The sequence below is a fragment of the Quercus robur genome, chromosome 4, assembly GCF_932294415.1.
Source record: "Quercus robur chromosome 4, dhQueRobu3.1, whole genome shotgun sequence".
Taxonomy (NCBI): Eukaryota; Viridiplantae; Streptophyta; class Magnoliopsida; order Fagales; family Fagaceae; genus Quercus; species Quercus robur.
The window spans coordinates 38,362,168-38,380,672 of record NC_065537.1 but is presented as its reverse complement, the minus strand read 5'-3'; the positions used below and the strand labels follow the sequence as shown (position 1 = coordinate 38,380,672).

Sequence of the window (18,505 nt, the reverse complement as noted above, 5' to 3'; positions counted from 1 at the left end):
GAGGAATTCCAGCAAACTCGCTTTCTCTTGCAAAGGCAATTTGGCCCCAAGCTGGAAGAATTTTTCTGGATCATCAGCAACAACCACCTTCTCTAGATCTTCACACTCCACCCCATTGGCTAGCATGTCTAAGCCTGATACTGGGGACTTTAACTGCTATAACTCATTGTCGGCCGTTGCCGAGGTTTCTACTTTTGGCCGATGTTGTATAGCCGCCACTAGGCACTGCCGGGAAACCGCCTGACTCCCTACTATTTCCAACACTTGGTCTCTGGATGGGTATTTCACCTTCTGATGTAGAGTAGACGAGACCACTTTAAGGGTGTGAAGCCAAGGTCTGCCCACAATAGCCGTGTACGGAGAAAAAAACATCTACGACAATAAAGTCTACCTCCACCACATCCGCACCTGCTTGCACGGGTAGCCTGATTAGCCCCATAGGAATGACCAACCTTCCCTCAAAACTTACCAGAGGGGAATTATAGGTTGTTAAGTCCTCTGGTTTCAACCCTAGCCCCTTGTACAAATCTGGATACATAACATCCACAGCGCTTCCCTGATCAACCATCACTCTTCGGACATCATACCCGTTAATCCTCAACGTTACCACCAAAGCATCCTCGTGGGGCTGTATGGTCCCTACCAAATCCTCATCTGAAAAACCCAAAATCAAGGGGACACGCCTCTTGGCTCTCTTCAATGCTTGAGAATGATCCTCGGCCGTGGATGGGGACACCGACAACACTCTGGAGGGGCAAGATCCAGTCCTACCCGGGGCCGCAAAGATAACGTTAATCGTACCCAGGGGGAGCCTTGATGAAGCGTCCCCACGCACCTCGGAACCTGCTTGGCTCTCCCTTCCGCTGGAGTAATGCAAGAGTTGCTTTAATTTCCCTTCACGGACCAACTGTTCCAAGTGGTCCCATAAATTCCTACAATTGTCTGTTGTGTGCCCATGATCCTGATGGTAATGGCAATACAAACTCGGGTTGCGTTTTCTGGGCTCTCCCGCCATCTTGTTCAGCCATTTGAAGAATGGCTCGTTCTTTATCTTCTCCAAAACCTGTTGAACGGGCTCCCGAAATACTGCATTAACAACCTGGGCGTCCACTGAGCCTGACTGCCCAACAAAATCCCTCCGTGGTCGGCTGTTATTACAACGGTCCAACCTGAAATCCCTCCTCTCCTGAGGGATCACCTTGGCCTTTCCTTTCCCCTAAAGCTGATCTTCCTCGACCCTTCTGTACTTGTCTATTCTGTCCATCAGCTGGCGCACACTAGTGACAGGTTTACCCGTCAAGGATTTCCTCAAATCGTGATCAGCTGGGAGACTAGCTTTGAAAGTGGTTATAGCCACAGGATCATTCTTTCCCTCTATTTCGTTAAACATTTCCCAGTACCTATCCGAGTAACTCTTGAGAGTCTCGCCCTCTCGCATAGACAAAGTCAACAAGGATCCCAAAGGCCGAGGAGTCCTGCTGCATGTAATAAAGCGAGCACCAAAAGCCCGAGTCAACGTTTTGAAAGATCCAACAGAGTTGGCCCTTAAGCCATTGAACCACCTCATCGCCGTCGGACCCAAACTCGATGAAAAAATCTTGCACATCAAAGCATCATCTCTGGAGTGAATAGCCATCTTCTGGCTGTAATAGCTTACATGTTCCACCGGATCTGAATGGCCATCATACAGAGAGAACGTAGGCTGATGGAACCGCCGAGGATGGGTAGCATCGTCTATGTTCCTCGTAAAGGGTGACTTGGAAATTTGACTCAGGGCTTTGTTCATGGCATCGTTTCCCAAGCCCCTGCTAGTTGGACTTCTACGCCTACGTCGATGGCGATGCTCCTCTTCATAGGAGAAAGTCTCGCTTTGCGGAGTTCTCGATCTCCGCCTGTAACTAGTTCCATCCGACTCCCCAGATGATGGTTCGGAGCAAGGTGGGGAACGTTCCCGCCGTGCATGGCGCAACTCTCTCTTCAAGTCTGCAACCTCACGTTGCAGATACCCATCATGCTTCGCGTGGGAGACGTGGCTCTTCCCCCGTGAGTGGCTCCTGGTGGTATGAGTTGTACGTACACTCCCCTCACGGCCCTCTCTCCGTTCGAGACTCCTTCGAGGACCACCATGCTAAGAGCCCCTTGACTCCGCCTGATGCAGGTTGACATCCTCCGGATGCGGTCTCGCCGCGGGATGAGGCGGACCCACTTCTTCCATCGGAAACGTTGCACCAGAAGTCCTTTAAGCTAACACAAGCTCTTCCCACAAACGGCGCCAATTGTAAGGACGCGATTCGTAACGAATCGTAACAGTGTTGGGTTCGCACGTAAAAATGTCCAAACAATATGATTTGTAGAGCGTGGGTGTAAAGAACTGGGTTAACTGTGGTTTCTTAAAAAGATTCACTCTCACGTATATTAAAGGTCTCAAGTTGGTACAACGATCGTTTTCTTTTGTCATCAATACAATTCTTCTTCTCTCCTTTTGCTCTTCTTCTTTTGTCTGTGCTTTTTTCTTTTTTCGTCCCAATCCCCCTCTCGTATGTTCTTCTTTCAGTTTATATACCACCCTTTGCCTTCCATCCTCACCGCACACGTGTAGGTTGGGTTCGGAGGATTTCTTTCTGTCCCATCCAACACCTCCTGGAACTTCCTATGGGCAGCTGTAAGGCTGCCTCCTTACTGTTCAGGTATCACCTCCACATTAATGCGGCCAGAGAGTTAGTTGAGAAGTCATTAATGCGGAGGCAGCTGTGGTTATAGATATTTGTCTATCTTTTCCCTTTTACCCTTGGTCTGCGATCTTATCAGCATTGGTGACGTAATTCTGAGGCTCGGCTGCCACAAGACTGTGCCCTGTTCGTTCTCGGACGCGCAGTGCCGAGGAGTGTGGCGTCCTCGGACGAATACAGCACCTCACCCTCGTGATATTGACTACCACCTCCTTCAGTAATTACCTTATGACTGGACTTGGCCTCTTCGGACGAATACGCATCCTCGGATGGGCCACAGGCCCAACAATCCTGACCTTAATGGGCCTATTGATCGAACGGCCCCCACAGTATCTTTTTAGCTTCCAGCAATGTGTGTCGGTGATTAAATTATACGTGTTAATTAAGAGTTTTATGAAAATGTATTTAATACTTACTAAATGAATTTTTTTATGTATTTTATAAAATTAATTTTTTTTTATAAATTATGTTTAGATATTAATTATTTGTGTACGTAAATCAATTAATTACTAATATATATTTTTTTATAAATATTATAAATTATAATTCATAATAAAATATTTATTAATATTTTATTATATGATATTTGTAGGGACACGATTCTTTGGCGGCCCAACAACAACGTTGGGCTCGCGCGTGATGGATCCCTCACAATAAAATTTGTAGAGAGTGGGCTTGAAAGGCTAGCGTTGGGTCACGGGGAGTTGGTTCAGGCCGGTCGTTAGGTGAGCCAAGATGAGAAAAGGTTTTGGTCTGGATATTCAGGCCTTACATCCTTGTAACTTTGAGGGATTTGGCTCCTCGGATCATGTCCGAGGAGCGCTAGTGTTTCTCTCCGGTTACCCGCCGGTGGGATTTTTTTTATGGTATTGCACCTATATTGTCCGGGCATTCTCATTCCCGGAGTTTCTTTTCAGGAAGTGAGATGGGAGCCCCCCTCCTTATTAGTTTACCTTTCCTTTTATACTAGCCTACGTTTGTTATCACTCGTCCACGTGTAGGGTCGATCTTTCCAGGACAGATATCTGTCCCATCAATCTAATCCCGAAATTGTTGGAGATGATCAATAAAGCCTAAAAATCCGGCTCTGTTAGGTGCAGTGTCATATCAGTGAAGGGTATTAAGGACAACTGCCCCAAGATATTTTCTGATCTCTCCAGTTAGCTTGTATTCCACTCTAATCCGGGAGACTTTGGGTCTGCCGAGGACTAAGCTGTCCTCGGCTGTATCTTCGGGTCACTTTGGGCTTCCTATTTTTGGACTTGGGCCCTGACCTCCTTTAGTTTGGGGCCTGTGGACTCCCCATAAGCGAGCGAGCCGGGTCCCTAAACTATTGGGCCCCACATTAGCCCCTCAAAACCTGGCTGTCCGACGTCATGGTTGGAAAGGTGGGTTTTGATAATATCAAGCCTTCATTGCGGTTCGTTTAATTCAGCCCTTGATCAACGTTGGCGACTCTTCACCTCCCCGAGGAATGTACCGGTCTATGAGCCGTTTTCCTGAATTTGCGTACGTTGCCATTATGCCGTCTGGTTATCCGCAGCGTGTCTTTAATATTTTCCCATTTACGAGATCTCCCAGATCTAACGGTTACTGATGGCGTGGGGGAACGAAACAGCGCATTCTTCTCTGCAGATTTTCCTGGGGATCTGAACGCGGCATATACCCTTTTCTTCGTCCCCTATATAAAGAAAGAAGACAGAAGGTGATTTTCTCATATCAGAATCCCTCAGGCTCTTCTCAGAGTTCACTTCTTCAATCTGGTTATTCCCTATCCGATAATATATCCCCCATAGTAATCAGCCATGAACAAACCCTTCATTTCCCAGAAACGCCATGTCCTAACAAAACTTGAGATGGCTCGGTCGGGGCAAGGATGGCGGAGACTCAAGATCTACCTCCCCATTCTTTTAGCCAAAATCCGAAGCAGGGACTCATCACTCCCCACTTCCGGTGTGACTGAGTCAAAAACCTCCCTTGTCATCTCCATCTGCTCTCTCATGAGCATATCTAATATGGCTCCAGTGTGCTAAGAGTTAGGATTGAGGCAGGGACTAACTGCCCCGGCTTCTTCCTCTCTTCGTTCACTGGCGCCATCCTTTACTCTTCTTTCTTCTTCTTTCCACCACCAGCTCCATCCTGGTGTTTTTCTTTTTCCCCTCTTTTGCTCCTTTTACTTTCTTTTCATTGCTTCCCTCTTCTTCTCCTCCTTCCTGCTCATGTCTTCTATCTTCTTTTTCCTTTGCACTCCTCAGCGACAAGAGCTTGCTGAAGTGCTTCCATGTGTTCCAATTCTTCTTCCTTCTCCTTCATCTTTTCTATATAAGATTCTTCTCCTGATATGAGCAGTACTGAGGCAGAGATTTCAGAGAGACTTTGAAGGCGAGTTTAAAGGACACCTGACGGTTTACTTATCTGTATTACGGATGTTATTACTGCTTCAACAGTTCATTTTTTGTATAGGCTTGCTTAAGCCCTTCCTTGTACGTTGTAATAATTTTTTTTTATATTAATAAAAGTTACTGTTATTCTATTTCGCATGTTCTGTTTATATGTTTTAATAAATTTGCAAGTTCTGCTCGGCACAGTAGTATAGCATTTGAACCAATGACAACTAAGACCAAAACACTTGCTAATAAAAAGACGCCATAATAACTTTAACAAAATTATTATTCGACATAACAATCCGACCAGTGAGGAACGAGACTTACCTTAAAATTAATCGCGATGGGGACTAAGTGCTTGATAAGGTGTAAGAAGTAATTATCCGAGGACATGTCACCCTTTCAATGAGCAATTTCCTTAGGCTAACGATCATCCGTTCCTTTCGCCATCTTCTTAACACACTGGCCTTACCCTTTTCCAGTATTTAAGCCGAGAAACTTCTCCATCCGAGTAGTTGATTTCCCAAAAGGCCTGAGTCCGAGGACTTCGCACAGCCAGGGTTTTGTTTAGGACTTATACTTTTTCTTTTAGGTGCTCGGTTTCCCCATAGGCTTGAGTCCGAGGACCGTGCAAGTCCTAGGTTCTGTCCAAGACTTATAAGATATCTTTTTTATGTTCCTGGTTTCCCTCTAGGCTTGAGTCCGAGGACCATGCAAGTCCTAGGTTCTGTCCAAGACTTATAAGATATCTTTTTTGTACTTGGTTTTCCCATAGGCTTAAGTCCGAGAACCATGCAAGTCCTAGGTTCTGTCCAAGACTCTTCGAGTTCAGATTCTCCCTTTCATTAGGCATTTCCCAAGGCGCCGAGCAGGGGTTGTCCTCGGCCACGGCCATTGCTTGGCGTGGGCCACAGTACCTGGGCCCTCACGCAAAGCGGGCCTGGGCCGCAAATCCACTTAGCCCATGAATTAAGAGATATTTCTGCAACCTTTGGCCACGCGGTACTCTCTGATGTCACAATGACCGAGGTGCGCCTTTACGAGGCTCTTTAATCTTGTGGTTGCAGTTGATGTTGGAAGTTGAACCAGAACTGTTTTGTCTGTAGCGTACCTTGGGATGCTGCGTGAGTTGACTGCCACCCCTTCATCTTTTCAAATAAACAGGAGGGGGAGAAAGTTGCTTTATATACGCACAACTCCTTCAGTTTTCTCCCATATCATAACTCCCACCTCCGGAGCTCTCCTCCCTTAACATAACATGTCTAAGGCAGGGGTTGGGGAGAAAAAACTCTCTCCGCCGCAGAAGCACCGTGTCCTCATGAGACTCAAAGTAGTAAGGTATGGGCACAGGAAGCATAAGTTTAGGAGAACACTCCATTTCGACCGAGGGGGAAGGGGGTCTCTCCCTCTTTTAGTCAAAATCCGAAGCAGGTTCTGTCCATGCCAGAATTTTGGTGTGGCAGAAGAAAGGTTTTCCGCCATCAGCGCCTCTGCTTTGCGGCAGGCGTATATTTAGAGAAAGCCCCTCAACCTCCGACTCCCTGCACCTTTCCTTCAACGGTGTCAGGCTCAAGTTGGGTCTCTTTTGCTGTTTGAGTTGTGGGCATGTGAAAGCATTGAGGAAGAACAAGGTCTTGGGGCTGTAGCCAACCTCTCCTCTGACCTACTTCCTCAGCTTCATTTTATTCTCTTGTATCTTCCTTTCTTTTCGGTTATGTAATGAGCTTTGACGCAAACTAATTCCAGCTTTTCATTGTACGCTGTACTACTTCTTTGTTTTAGTGATAATGGAAATTTCTTTACTTGTTTTGGATGCTGTTCCTTTGACTACACTACTCTGTGAGTGAGTGTGCCCCATGCGTGTGTTTCTTTCAGAATATTTAGAGCAAAATAGCTTGAAACATAATTTAACTAACTCCAATTTATCAATACTACCAGGCATTATATCGATAATTCATAGTAAATCAGACTTAGGAAACTAACCGGGATAACAGTCGAATATTCTGTGATAAGCGTGTGAACACCGTCTAAGGCTGATAATCTCTAAATAATCCATCCGAGCAATCGACTGGGAAGTAGGGGACTCCGATGGTGCTTTTGTGTACTTGGTTTCCCCATAGGCTTGAGTCCGAGGATCATACAAGGCCTAGGTTCTGTCCAAAACTTTTAAGATTTCCTTTTTTGTACTTGGTTTCCCCATAGGCTTGGGTCCGAGGACCATGCAAGGCCTTGGTTCTGTCCAAAACTTGTAGGATTTCTGGTTTGTACTTGGTTTCCCCATAGGCTTGGGTCCGAGGACCATGCAAGGCCTTGGTTCTGTCCAAAACTTGTAAGACTTCTTGTTTGTACTTGGTTTCCCCATAGGCTTGGGTCCGAGGACCATGCAAGGCCTTGGTTCTGTCCAAAACTTGTAAGATTTCCTGTTTGTACTTGGTTTCCCCATAGGCTCGGGTCCGAGGACCATGCAAGGCCTTGGTTCTGTCCAAAACTTGTAGGATTTCTTTTTTGTACTTGGTTTCCCCATAGGCTTGGGTCCGGGGACCATGCAAGGCCTTGGTTCTGTCCAAAACTTGTAAGACTTCTTGTTTGTACTTGGTTTCCCCATAGGCTTGGGTCCGAGGACCATGCAAGGCCTTGGTTCTGTCCAAAACTTGTAAGATTTCCTGTTTGTACTTGGTTTCCCCATAGGCTCGGGTCCGAGGACCATGCAAGGCCTTGGTTCTGTCCAAAACTTGTAGGATTTCTTTTTTGTACTTGGTTTCCCCATAGGCTTGGGTCCGGGGACCATGCAAGGCCTTGGTTCTGTCCAAAACTTGTAGGATTTCTTTTTTGTACTTGGTTTCCCCATAGGCTTGGGTCCGGGGACCATGCAAGGCCTTGGTTCTGTCCAAAACTTGTAAGACTTCTTGTTTGTACTTGGTTTCCCCATAGGCTTGGGTCCGGGGACCATGCAAGGCCTTGGTTCTGTCCAAAACTTGTAAGACTTCTTGTTTGTACTTGGTTTCCCCATAGGCTTGGGTCCGAGGACCATGCAAGGCCTTGGTTCTGTCCAAAACTTGTAAGACTTCTTGTTTGTACTTGGTTTCCCCATAGGCTTGGGTTCGAGGACCATGCAAGGCCTTGGTTCTGTCCAAAACTTGTAAGACTTCTTGTTTGTACTTGGTTTCCCTTGGTTCTGTCCAAAACTTGTAAGACTTCTTGTTTGTACTTGGTTTCCCCATAGGCTTGGGTCCGAGGACCATGCAAGGCCTTGGTTCTGTCCAAAACTTGTAGGATTTCTTTTTTGTACTTGGTTTCCCCATAGGCTTGGGTCCGGGGACCATGCAAGGCCTTGGTTCTGTCCAAAACTTTTAAGATTTCCTGTTTGTAGTCTTTTCTCTATAATTATTTATTTTTCGAAGGTCAGCCCCTAGGCCTGGGAGGGGAGAGTCGGCTCGAGGGCGGAAGCCCCTAGAGCTGCCCGCGCCGTTAGCAGTGCAAGGCGTAGCCCCTAGTAGAAGCTTATGGTGGAGCAACGACTGCACGTCGCTGGAGACGGGAAAGACTCGCGAATCTCCGCTTGCTAGAGAGCTGACTCGTGCGCCATCCGTGCCAACGCGCAAGCCTTTCCCACAGATGGCGCCAATTGTAGGGACACGATTCTTTGGCGGCCCAACAACGACGTTGGGCTCGCGCGTGATGGATCCCTCACAATAAAATTTGTAGAGAGTGGGCTTGAAAGGCTAGCGTTGGGTCACGGGGAGTTGGTTCAGGCCGGTCGTTAGGTGAGCCAAGACGAGAAAAGGTTTTGGTCTGGATATTCAGGCCTTACATCCTTGTAACTTTGAGGGATTTGGCTCCTCGGATCATGTCCGAGGAGCGCTAGTGTTTCTCTCCGGTTACCCGCTGGTGGGATTTTTTTTATGGTATCGCACCTATATTGTCCGGGCATTCTCATTCCCGGAGTTTCCTTTCAGGAAGTGAGATGGGAGCCCCCCTCCTTATTAGTTTACCTTTCCTTTTATACTAGCCTACGTTTGTTGTCACTCGTCCACGTGTAGGGTCGATCTTTCCAGGACAGATATCTGTCCCATCAATCTAATCCCGAAATTGTTGGAGATGATCAATAAAGCCTAAAAATCCGGCTCTGTTAGGTGCAGTGTCATATCAGTGAAGGGTATTAAGGACAACTGCCCCAAGATATTTTCTGATCTCTCCAGTTAGCTTGTATTCCACTCTAATCCGGGAGACTTTGGGTCTGCCGAGGACTAAGTTGTCCTCGGCTGTATCTTCGGGTCACTTTGGGCTTCCTATTTTTGGACTTGGGCCCTGACCTCCTTTAGTTTGAGGCTTGTGGACTCCCCATAAGCGAGCGAGCCGGGCCCCTAAACTACTGGGCCCCACAATATTTTATAAAATTAAATTTTGTATGGATATAAAAAAAAATAAAAAAATAAAAAAATAAAAAAATAAAAAAATAAAAAAAAAACTATCCTAGGAAAAACATAAAATGAATTATAATAAATTAGTATATGTAAACCAATAAATTATTGATTAGTAATTTTTTTTATAAAAATTAATTATGTACTATAAATCATAATTAAATAGTTATTAGGAGATTCAACTTCACTTCACAATTCCCACAAAGGAGGGTACTATGAGGTCTAAAAATTATCCGTAAAACACAATTATTGTCATGAGATATCCTCTTTAGAGATGGTATTATGTGTATCTGATACAATGTATTTACCTTCTTTCGTAGGGCGGATCTTATACTTGTGGGATCTACCTCCATGTGAAAGAGTGGATACGTATTTTGAAAGTATAATATATTTTCTCCACCATATTTGTGAGATTTACATGTGAAAGGATAGATACATGTATCAAATACATGATAGATTTTCTTAAGTGGTTTTGATATTATCATATTTATCTTTTGTTTAATTTTATGAGTCCAGTTAATGTGTGCTCAGGGCACACATTAAGTCATCTATTTTTTAAAACATTTTCTCGAAAATTAAAAAAGTTGTCAATATTTTTTCAATTTCCAAATTTTTTTTTTTCAAAAATGATTAATTATTATATGCCCCTAGGACACACATTAGCAAAATCCTAATTTTATTTAGTACTAGTCAAATACGTATATGCTTGGTTTTTCTTATCTTCATGTCGGGATTGATTCGATTGCAATGGACATGAAGGATAAGAAACTAACGGTCATAGGAACCGTGGATCCCGTAAATATAGTGAGCAAACTGCGCAAATATTGGGCATCAACAAGTATGATCTCAGTTGGGCCAGCAGAAGAACCTAAGAAGAAAGAAGAGCCGAAGAAGGAGGAACCCAAGGCCGAGGAAGCAAATAAAGAGGAACCCAAGAAGGAAGAAGAGAAGAAAGAGGAAAAGAAAGGAGAAGAGAAAAAGAAAGAAGCACCTCCACCAGACCCTGTTTTAGAGCTTGTTAAGGCTTACAAAGCATATAATCCCCAACTCGCCGCATATAATCCCCACCTCGCCGCACATAATCCATTCCACACCTCATATTACTACGTCCAACCAATGGAGGAGAATCCAAATGCTTGTGCTATTTTATAATTAATGGGCTACCAAAAACTGAGTGAAAAGATTAAATCTTTTCTTTGTTGGTATAGGAGGCAAACACCCAAGATTGGTAGGAGCTCTTGTACATAAAGATGGTGATGCTTCATTGGTATGCTTAGAAATTAATAATGTGTAGAAATAAGTTTTGGAATTTGTTTTGAACACTATATAGTATCTATATTTTTGGCACGTAATGCTTTTTTTTGGAAAGTGTTACCGAGCTAAACTTTTTTCTCTTTTTTACTTTCCCCGTATGAAAAGCTTTTTATTTTCAAGGGCCATGCCTATGAGGACGATGCTGTGGGACAAGGCAGCTGACAAGGAACTAAGTAAGAGCACACTCACGGGTTTGAGATTGAGAGCTCTCTTTAAAATGTGTCAAGTTTGTTTTTTTTTTTTTTTTATCACATCTCGTGTCTTTCTCTGTGTTTTATGCTACTATTTGAAATAAAAAGTGATGGTTCTCATAGATTTGTGGGTCTCATTGATCTGTCTCTGACGTATGCACGGATTGTCCATGGCCCCATAGAGCAATTGGTCGGTGTTAATAGCAACCTTTTTCTCATGGGTTCATGTGCGTGGCACCTGTTAGTTGGATACAAGTTTTTGCTTATGGAATTTTCTGCCGAAAGAATCGTGGTTTGTTTGTTTGCCTTAAGCATTTCTTTCAAACCTTTCTGGCCACTTGCTTTCCAAGTGTGAGGGCCAGATCTCTCTCTCTCTCTCTCTTTTTTAAAGTCTTTGGTACATCATTAATTACTGTACAATTATATATGGACCATCACTTAAAAGCATTCACATTAGTGTGTTTATAATCTTCTAAAATAGAAGAAAGTACAAATTTTACACATTTTGAAACAAAAAACCCCCACATCAATCCATTTAAAAATGTGTAAACTTGTCTAAAATTATCAACTAGCTACAGTCCCATGTAAATTTACACGGACGCTGTAGCTAATGTATTTGATTTTTTATTATTTTTTTCTCTCTCCTACCTCTGACTCTCATCTCAACTCTCTATTTCTCATTTCATCACAGCTCTTTGTTTCTCTCATCTCAACTCTGCTGTTGAACTCGCCGATCAGCCTTTCCGATCATCTCAACTTGCTGTTGAACTCGCCGGTGATTCCGACGGGTTTGTTCTATTTGATCACAAACACAAACAACATAAAACACAACTATCTCTCGCATCAAAAACTGAAACAAATGGAGCTAGTTCCATACACAGACCTAGAATCCAAAAACTCAAATTCATCGTCATCATCACCAACCCTAGCATGGCAAGACATGTTCCGATCTGCCTCAAACCTCAAACCTTCTCCAACACCACCACCACCACCCCCACCAACTCACGCGCCACCACCAAAACTGAACCCAGATCAAAATTCTCTCTCAGGCGACCCACAAGTCCGTCTTGCCCTCTACAACGCTATGGCTCACACAGGCCTCGCTTTCACCATTTTCATCCTCTACTTCGTCGCAAAACTCCTCGACGAATATCTTCGCCCCATCCAATGGGCAATTCTCTATTCTATCCCTCTCAGAGGCATTCAACAAACACTTGTTTCATTTTGGTCTGAACCTCTTCAACTTGGCCTTACAGAGACTTTTCTCGCTGTCCCAGTTGCGGTGGCTGTAGCTCGACGGAGAAGACGGTGGCTGGGTGTGGTTGATTTTGGGTTTGTGTTGAGTCTGTGAGAGGGTTCTAGAGAGGAGAGAGGTGAGGGACAGAAATAATAAAAAATTGTAAAAAGATTGACTATTTAATTGAATAAATGTGTAAAATAAATAAACTGATGTAGGTGTTTTGTAAGAATGGACATGTAAAATAGAAAAAATAGAATTTTTCGTGTAAAATAGATAGGAAATTTAAATGTAAATGCTCTTATACAACACACTTCAAACGATCTTAATTTGTTAGACAAATATCTTTTATGAAGAAAAAGTCTTCTAGTGAAGCTTTCAAGTAACATACGTGCAAGCAAGAACTATTAGTGCTTTTACCCCTTCGACTCTAGTACTACTACCTGTCGATACCAACATAAAGTTAATCTTATCCCCAGTGATAAAGGACAATCCAAAAGATTTATTTATTTATTTTAATTTATTTTTATCAGAGACAATTTAAGGTGATGTTTGGTTGAAGTGATTTTAGAGAGGATAGAAAATAAAGGAAAGAAAATAGAAATGAAAAATGGACAAAAATATTTGGACAAAATTGCCCACATTTTCTTTTTACTTTTTTTTTGGGAACTTCAACCTGGCCGAAATAAATGTTACTTGCCTACCATTTTTTTTTTCTTTTGGGTTTCACTGGACGCTGGATTTTTTTTATTTTATTTTTTATTTTTTAATATGATGATGTGCATGAATTCGTGATTCACCATAGTACAATACAATGCATTTTTTTTGGGACGTTTTTTCTTTTTAATTTTTTAAATTTATTTCTTATTTTTTATTGGACATGAATTTTCCTTTTTAATAAACTTTGGAAGATTGCATTTTTTTTGGTTGGTTGTTTGCCTCTTTTTTTTTTTTTTTTTTTTCCTTAATTGAGCATTATTTTTAATAAGGACATATGAGTAAATTTATACAAACTCCATTTTCTATCCTCCTATTTCTCTTTCTAACCAAACAAAAAAGTTTTCCATCCCTCCACTTTTCCACCCTTCCAACCAAACACAAATAAGGGAAACTAAAATATTTTCTATCCCCCACTTTCCATCCTCTCTCCATTTTCTATCCTCCCATTTTTCCATCATCTAAACCAAACGGACCCTAAAAGATGAATCATTTGACAGGACAGAAGCTAATAGGAAAAGAAAACAAAAGTTTGTACCAAGGATTATGCTTGTAAATCAAATAAATTGTTCATAAATAGTTCACATTTAGTCAAGAAAACATTGTTGATGTTTATTTATATAGAAAAAGAGTTAAACCCAAGCCTAAATTTAGGTGTTGATTGGTGGTTTGAATAAGTTCATTGGAATGAGCCATGGGAGATCATAACTCATGGCGTATGTGTGGTATTACCAAAACCACTTTATACCGACACAAAGTGTGTATATATATATATATATATATATATATACACATGTATGTATGTGTTCGGCTTTCTTGGATTTCTTCTTTGGAAAGAGTTCAAGACGCAACACACATGCAATTTTAGTTTTTCACACCAAGTTTAAATAATTTTGGAATTCTTGTGATGTACTAGTTGTGATAAGATCAAAAGAGATTTCAATTTCGGGTATATTTAGGGTTTGGATTTTATGAAAACTTTTGTGCTATGTACCTTCATGATATCCACATTTCTAAGTAAAAATATCTACTTGACACCTCTCATACATTTAAAGTCTAAGGTGAATCACACAAATCTATCTTCCATGTATGATTATATTTTTCTATATTTCTATTTTGGATTTCGTATAAACCCACTATTATTGACTACTCTTTGCTATCTCAATAGTAAACTTGACTATGAAATGAGCAAAAAAAAAAAAAATGCGTTCTTGAAGAAGTCCATGAACATGAGGCTTGATTAAAGTGTGTGCACATGTATATAACATTTTATTGTATTCTTATATGCAATTATGTATACATGTATAAAAAGATACTTATATATATAGACTTGAGATTTAATTTTATAATTTTGTAAATAAATTCATAAGGTGCTAAATTATTATTTATAATTTTTTAATAATATATATAAATAGTCCATTTAGTAATAAAAATTATATATAATGGTTGGTGAATATTGCTTTTATAAGTTTATAAAGGAAATTTAGTTTATCTAATTAATTTAAATAACATAACTTAAACTATAATCTTACTTATGTTTACACCCCCAATTTTAAATTATGGCTTAATTGCTTTTACTCTCACTTATTTAAGTACGGAACAAGAGTAAATGAAACACAATAAACTGGAACTACTCTCTAAGGCATAAGCATGTACAATGAACTATAGATGTAAAGCTTAAAGAGTAAGGGAAGAGAGATGCAAAGACAAGATAACACCAAGACATGTTATCAAAGAGGTAACTGAAAAACTTGACGAAAAACCTCTTCGCGACCATCCAAGTCGAAATCGATCTATTAGTGAATAAGTTGGAGTATACGAATATCAAAAAGACCTTCTAAGCCTAATCTACCCAATGTCCTTGAGTCCTCCAAACTCCTGCTATCAATGGACTTTTTAGAGTCTTGTCTTCACTAGTTATCCGAATCCCGCAATACCACCCGATTGCATCCACCAAGCCTCACTGGCTTCTTTTGGCAAATCTCAAATGCTTCCCAAGCTCCAAAACACTTTCTACATTTTGAATAAGTGTGAGTTGTGTTTGGATACAAATTTCCTCTTAAGGTATAACAATGGGAGAGGGAAAGGAGAAGAGACTACAAAGGAATTCTCATTTAAGAATGAGTAGCTCTCTCTAAAGTGGTGGGTGTGTTGTAGAAACCTCTCTAGGGTTTTATATTTGATAGCCTCCTTTCACTTTTGTGGATAATAAGGGTATATATAATATGAGTGAAGGGTATAAAAGTCACACTTAAAATCCCAACTATCAGTGCATTTCGCAGGTCATCTCGCAATTTGGCCAAGTCGCGAGATGAGTTGCGAAACTCACTGACTCTTCAGCTTTCGGCATGTGCTCCTCATTTGACCTTCGTTGGCTGCACCACTCGCGAGATCAACTTTTTGAGCAATTTTCACAAACTTAATACTAAACTCATTACAAATAAATCCCACAAAATACAAGGAAATAAATTAATGCAACTACAACGTTTTTTGTCATGGAATAAAGCTAACACAAATGTTATGTGAAAAACCATAACTTAACACTTATTAATTATTAGCATTTTGTGAAAAACAAAATTAGTCTTGACCCCCAACAACAATTATGCAGCGAATTACTTAATTGTATTTCAATTATGTGATCAAGTTTTGGCAGTTAAAACAATGAAACCATTGAGTCACCACCAAAGCTATAAAATAAAGCAATAAATCATGAGAAAATGATACGATAATAAAGTGAAAAATCAAATAAGACTCATCCAAGGAAAAACCACTACTACTTGGGGGTACCCTTACCCACAAAAGGAAATTCACTACTAGTAGAGTAATTTTACAACCTAGTTCAAACTCATGACATTAGACCTTACTCGGCCAAATTGGACTTTTACCCATTTTTCACGAACTTTCCAGCAAAATGCCACATGTTTGAAACTAATTAAGGAAATGTCCCTATTTTAAAACCTGATTTTCTAAAAATCGAGTTTCAAACGTAAAACTCGATTTTTGGAACATCAAGTTATAGTGAATGTGGACTTAGATTTTTATTTTATTTTATTTCTGGAACTTGAGTTCTACTTGAATTTTTTCAAGAAATTCGAGTACTTCACATGGAACTTGAGTTCATAGTACTCGAGTACTTTACATGGAACTCGAGTTCCAATTTTTTTTTTTTTTTTTTTAATTTTCAGTTCGCTATAACTCGATTATCCAAAAATCGAGTTTTAAATTAAAACTAGATTTTTAGAAAATTAAGTTTTAAAACAGGGGCATTTTCTTAAATAGTTCCAAATATGAGGCATTTTGCTGAAAAGTTTTGGCGAAATGGACAAATGCCCATTTTCTCCGACCTTACTCGGTAGTTAACTTACTGATGTCACCCAACACCAATTTCAGAACTTTTGAACTCTTAGTTCATGAATTCCTTGCACAAACTACATATGTGATCACAACTAGATACTTTGACAAACTCCAAGGATGCCCTTGAAGATATGAACACCACAGAAGCATCATTGGGATTAAGGCTTTGTGTTTTCAAGCTTTGATCTCACCAATATGAAAGAATAGGTAGAACATGTCTTTCAAACCTCACAAGTATAGAGGAAAGAAGTTACCTGAATAGCTTAGGATTTTTGCCTCTAAAGTCACACTGAAAGTCCTTATATACAATAGACTTGGTAGGTTTCTAAACTCATGACATTGACTTAAATTAAAACACATTAGAAAATTGAATCTACAATCAAAGCGTTGTCAAAAATCCTCTTTCAATTGTCCGAAAAGTGATTGAAAGTCTGTCGAAATCTTAAGTGCAATTGATTGAGAGTTGATTAAAAGATAGTCGAAATATACCAGATTATCTTCTTTGAGCTACATCTTAACATGTCTGATCTTGGATGGTTGAATGACAGTTACAAACTCATCAAATATTGTGATGAAAATTTTCAACACGTGAATAAGCTTGAACTTATTCAATAAGAAAATCAACCAAGAAACATATAATGTAGTTTAGCAATAACCTAAAGTTTAGTTTATGTTCAAAATAAAATTAAACAAACAAATTTTAAGCTTTTTAATATTCAACTCGGCTTGATTATACCCCTACCACAAGGCTCTTGCCGAGCAAAATGGTTAAGAAGTCATCTGACTCCAAGTAAGCTTATGCATTATGATATTTAGGGGGGAAACAAAAAAAGTCTAATAGTAAATGGATAATGAAAGAGTAAAAAAAAAAACAGTGTCTAACGCATCAAATAACATACAAACTAAATGAAATGAGTTGATTAAAATTGATTCAAAACCAAATTAAACTAATTTTTAAGATGTAAAACACATTCTAATTAATGTATCAAATTTGATTGTAATTTTCATTTTTTTTACATTCAAGCCATGGAAATAAAATCATCACTTCGTCACTGATTTAGTCGCTCTTAGTTGGATACTTGGATCCAACGCATCTATGTTACAGTTTAATTGGCTTAGATAACAAGCACATGGAATAACCAGTTTGGATGCTCCAAGTACAAGCATATTGTGCCCAGTAGGCCTTCTAGGATTTTATCACGAGCAATGCTGGTGCCACAACTTGTGGCATAATTTGTGCCACAACTTGTTCATATGGCGAGTTGTGGTTGGTGGAAGGGTGATGGTGGAGCAAGTTGTGTTACAAGTTGTGGCACCAGCTTAATTCTTTCATCACGGACACGCCAATACACTGCAGCTGATTGAGGCTTACTTTTTTTTTGGGAGGGGCGGATCAAAAGGGCAGCCTATTTTGCTAATTTTAGGGGCCGTTTGGTATAGGAGTTTAAACATATATTTTCAGTTTTTAAACAATATTACACGTATTTCTACATACTTTTTTACTCACGTATTTCCAAAAAATATAAACAACATTACTAAAATAACGTTAGCAAATAGCTTTATTGTTCCACCTAAAACTACTTTATTTATTTCATATTTTTACTTTACAAGCCACATAACATTTAGTAGTTTTATTTTAACTTCCAACACAATAAAATAATATATCCATTATAATAAACAACCATCACAATTACCGCAATCGCTACTGTGGGGCCCGAAGTCTGAGGTCCTAGCCCACTTTACATTCAGGGCCCAAAGCCCAGGCCGAGGAGCCCTATTGCCGAGGACGATCTCACGCTCAACACCTCACAAAACGCCTGAAGAAAATGACAGACTCAGTACAAAGGTAGGACAAGGGAGAAAGCTGCCAACACCGCAGTATGGAGCCCCGCATCTGACAGGCCCATACTCCAGACCATGCTATTTAACCTTTCCCAACCACCCCCAACCACTGGGATGTATGGATTGATAGGACGAGTCTACACCTCAAAAAATGAAAGCTTACACGTGGACATGGGAGAAGAAGAAAAGGCGAGTATAAAAGGGAAAGAAAGCCAAGGGAGAGGGAGGAGGATAAAAAATCCTACAAAAAGAAAAAGGGGAAGAATGTGATACTCCTTGGACTAAGTCCGAGGACTCAAACCCTTTAAGCTACATC

The 18,505-nt window shown here is 40.6% G+C and overlaps 1 protein-coding gene across 1 annotated transcript in view; it reads left to right on the top strand.

Moving 5' to 3' along the window:
- The window catches only part of LOC126721488 (heavy metal-associated isoprenylated plant protein 39-like), a 30,135-nt gene extending 19,233 nt beyond the window's left edge, over positions 1-10,902 (top strand). The window contains exon 4 of the mRNA XM_050424525.1: positions 10,629-10,902. Coding sequence (XP_050280482.1) covers positions 10,629-10,686 — 58 coding nt within the window. The 3' untranslated portion in view covers positions 10,687-10,902. The remainder of the gene's footprint in view (positions 1-10,628) is intronic.
- The last annotated feature ends 7,603 nt before the right edge of the window (positions 10,903-18,505 follow it).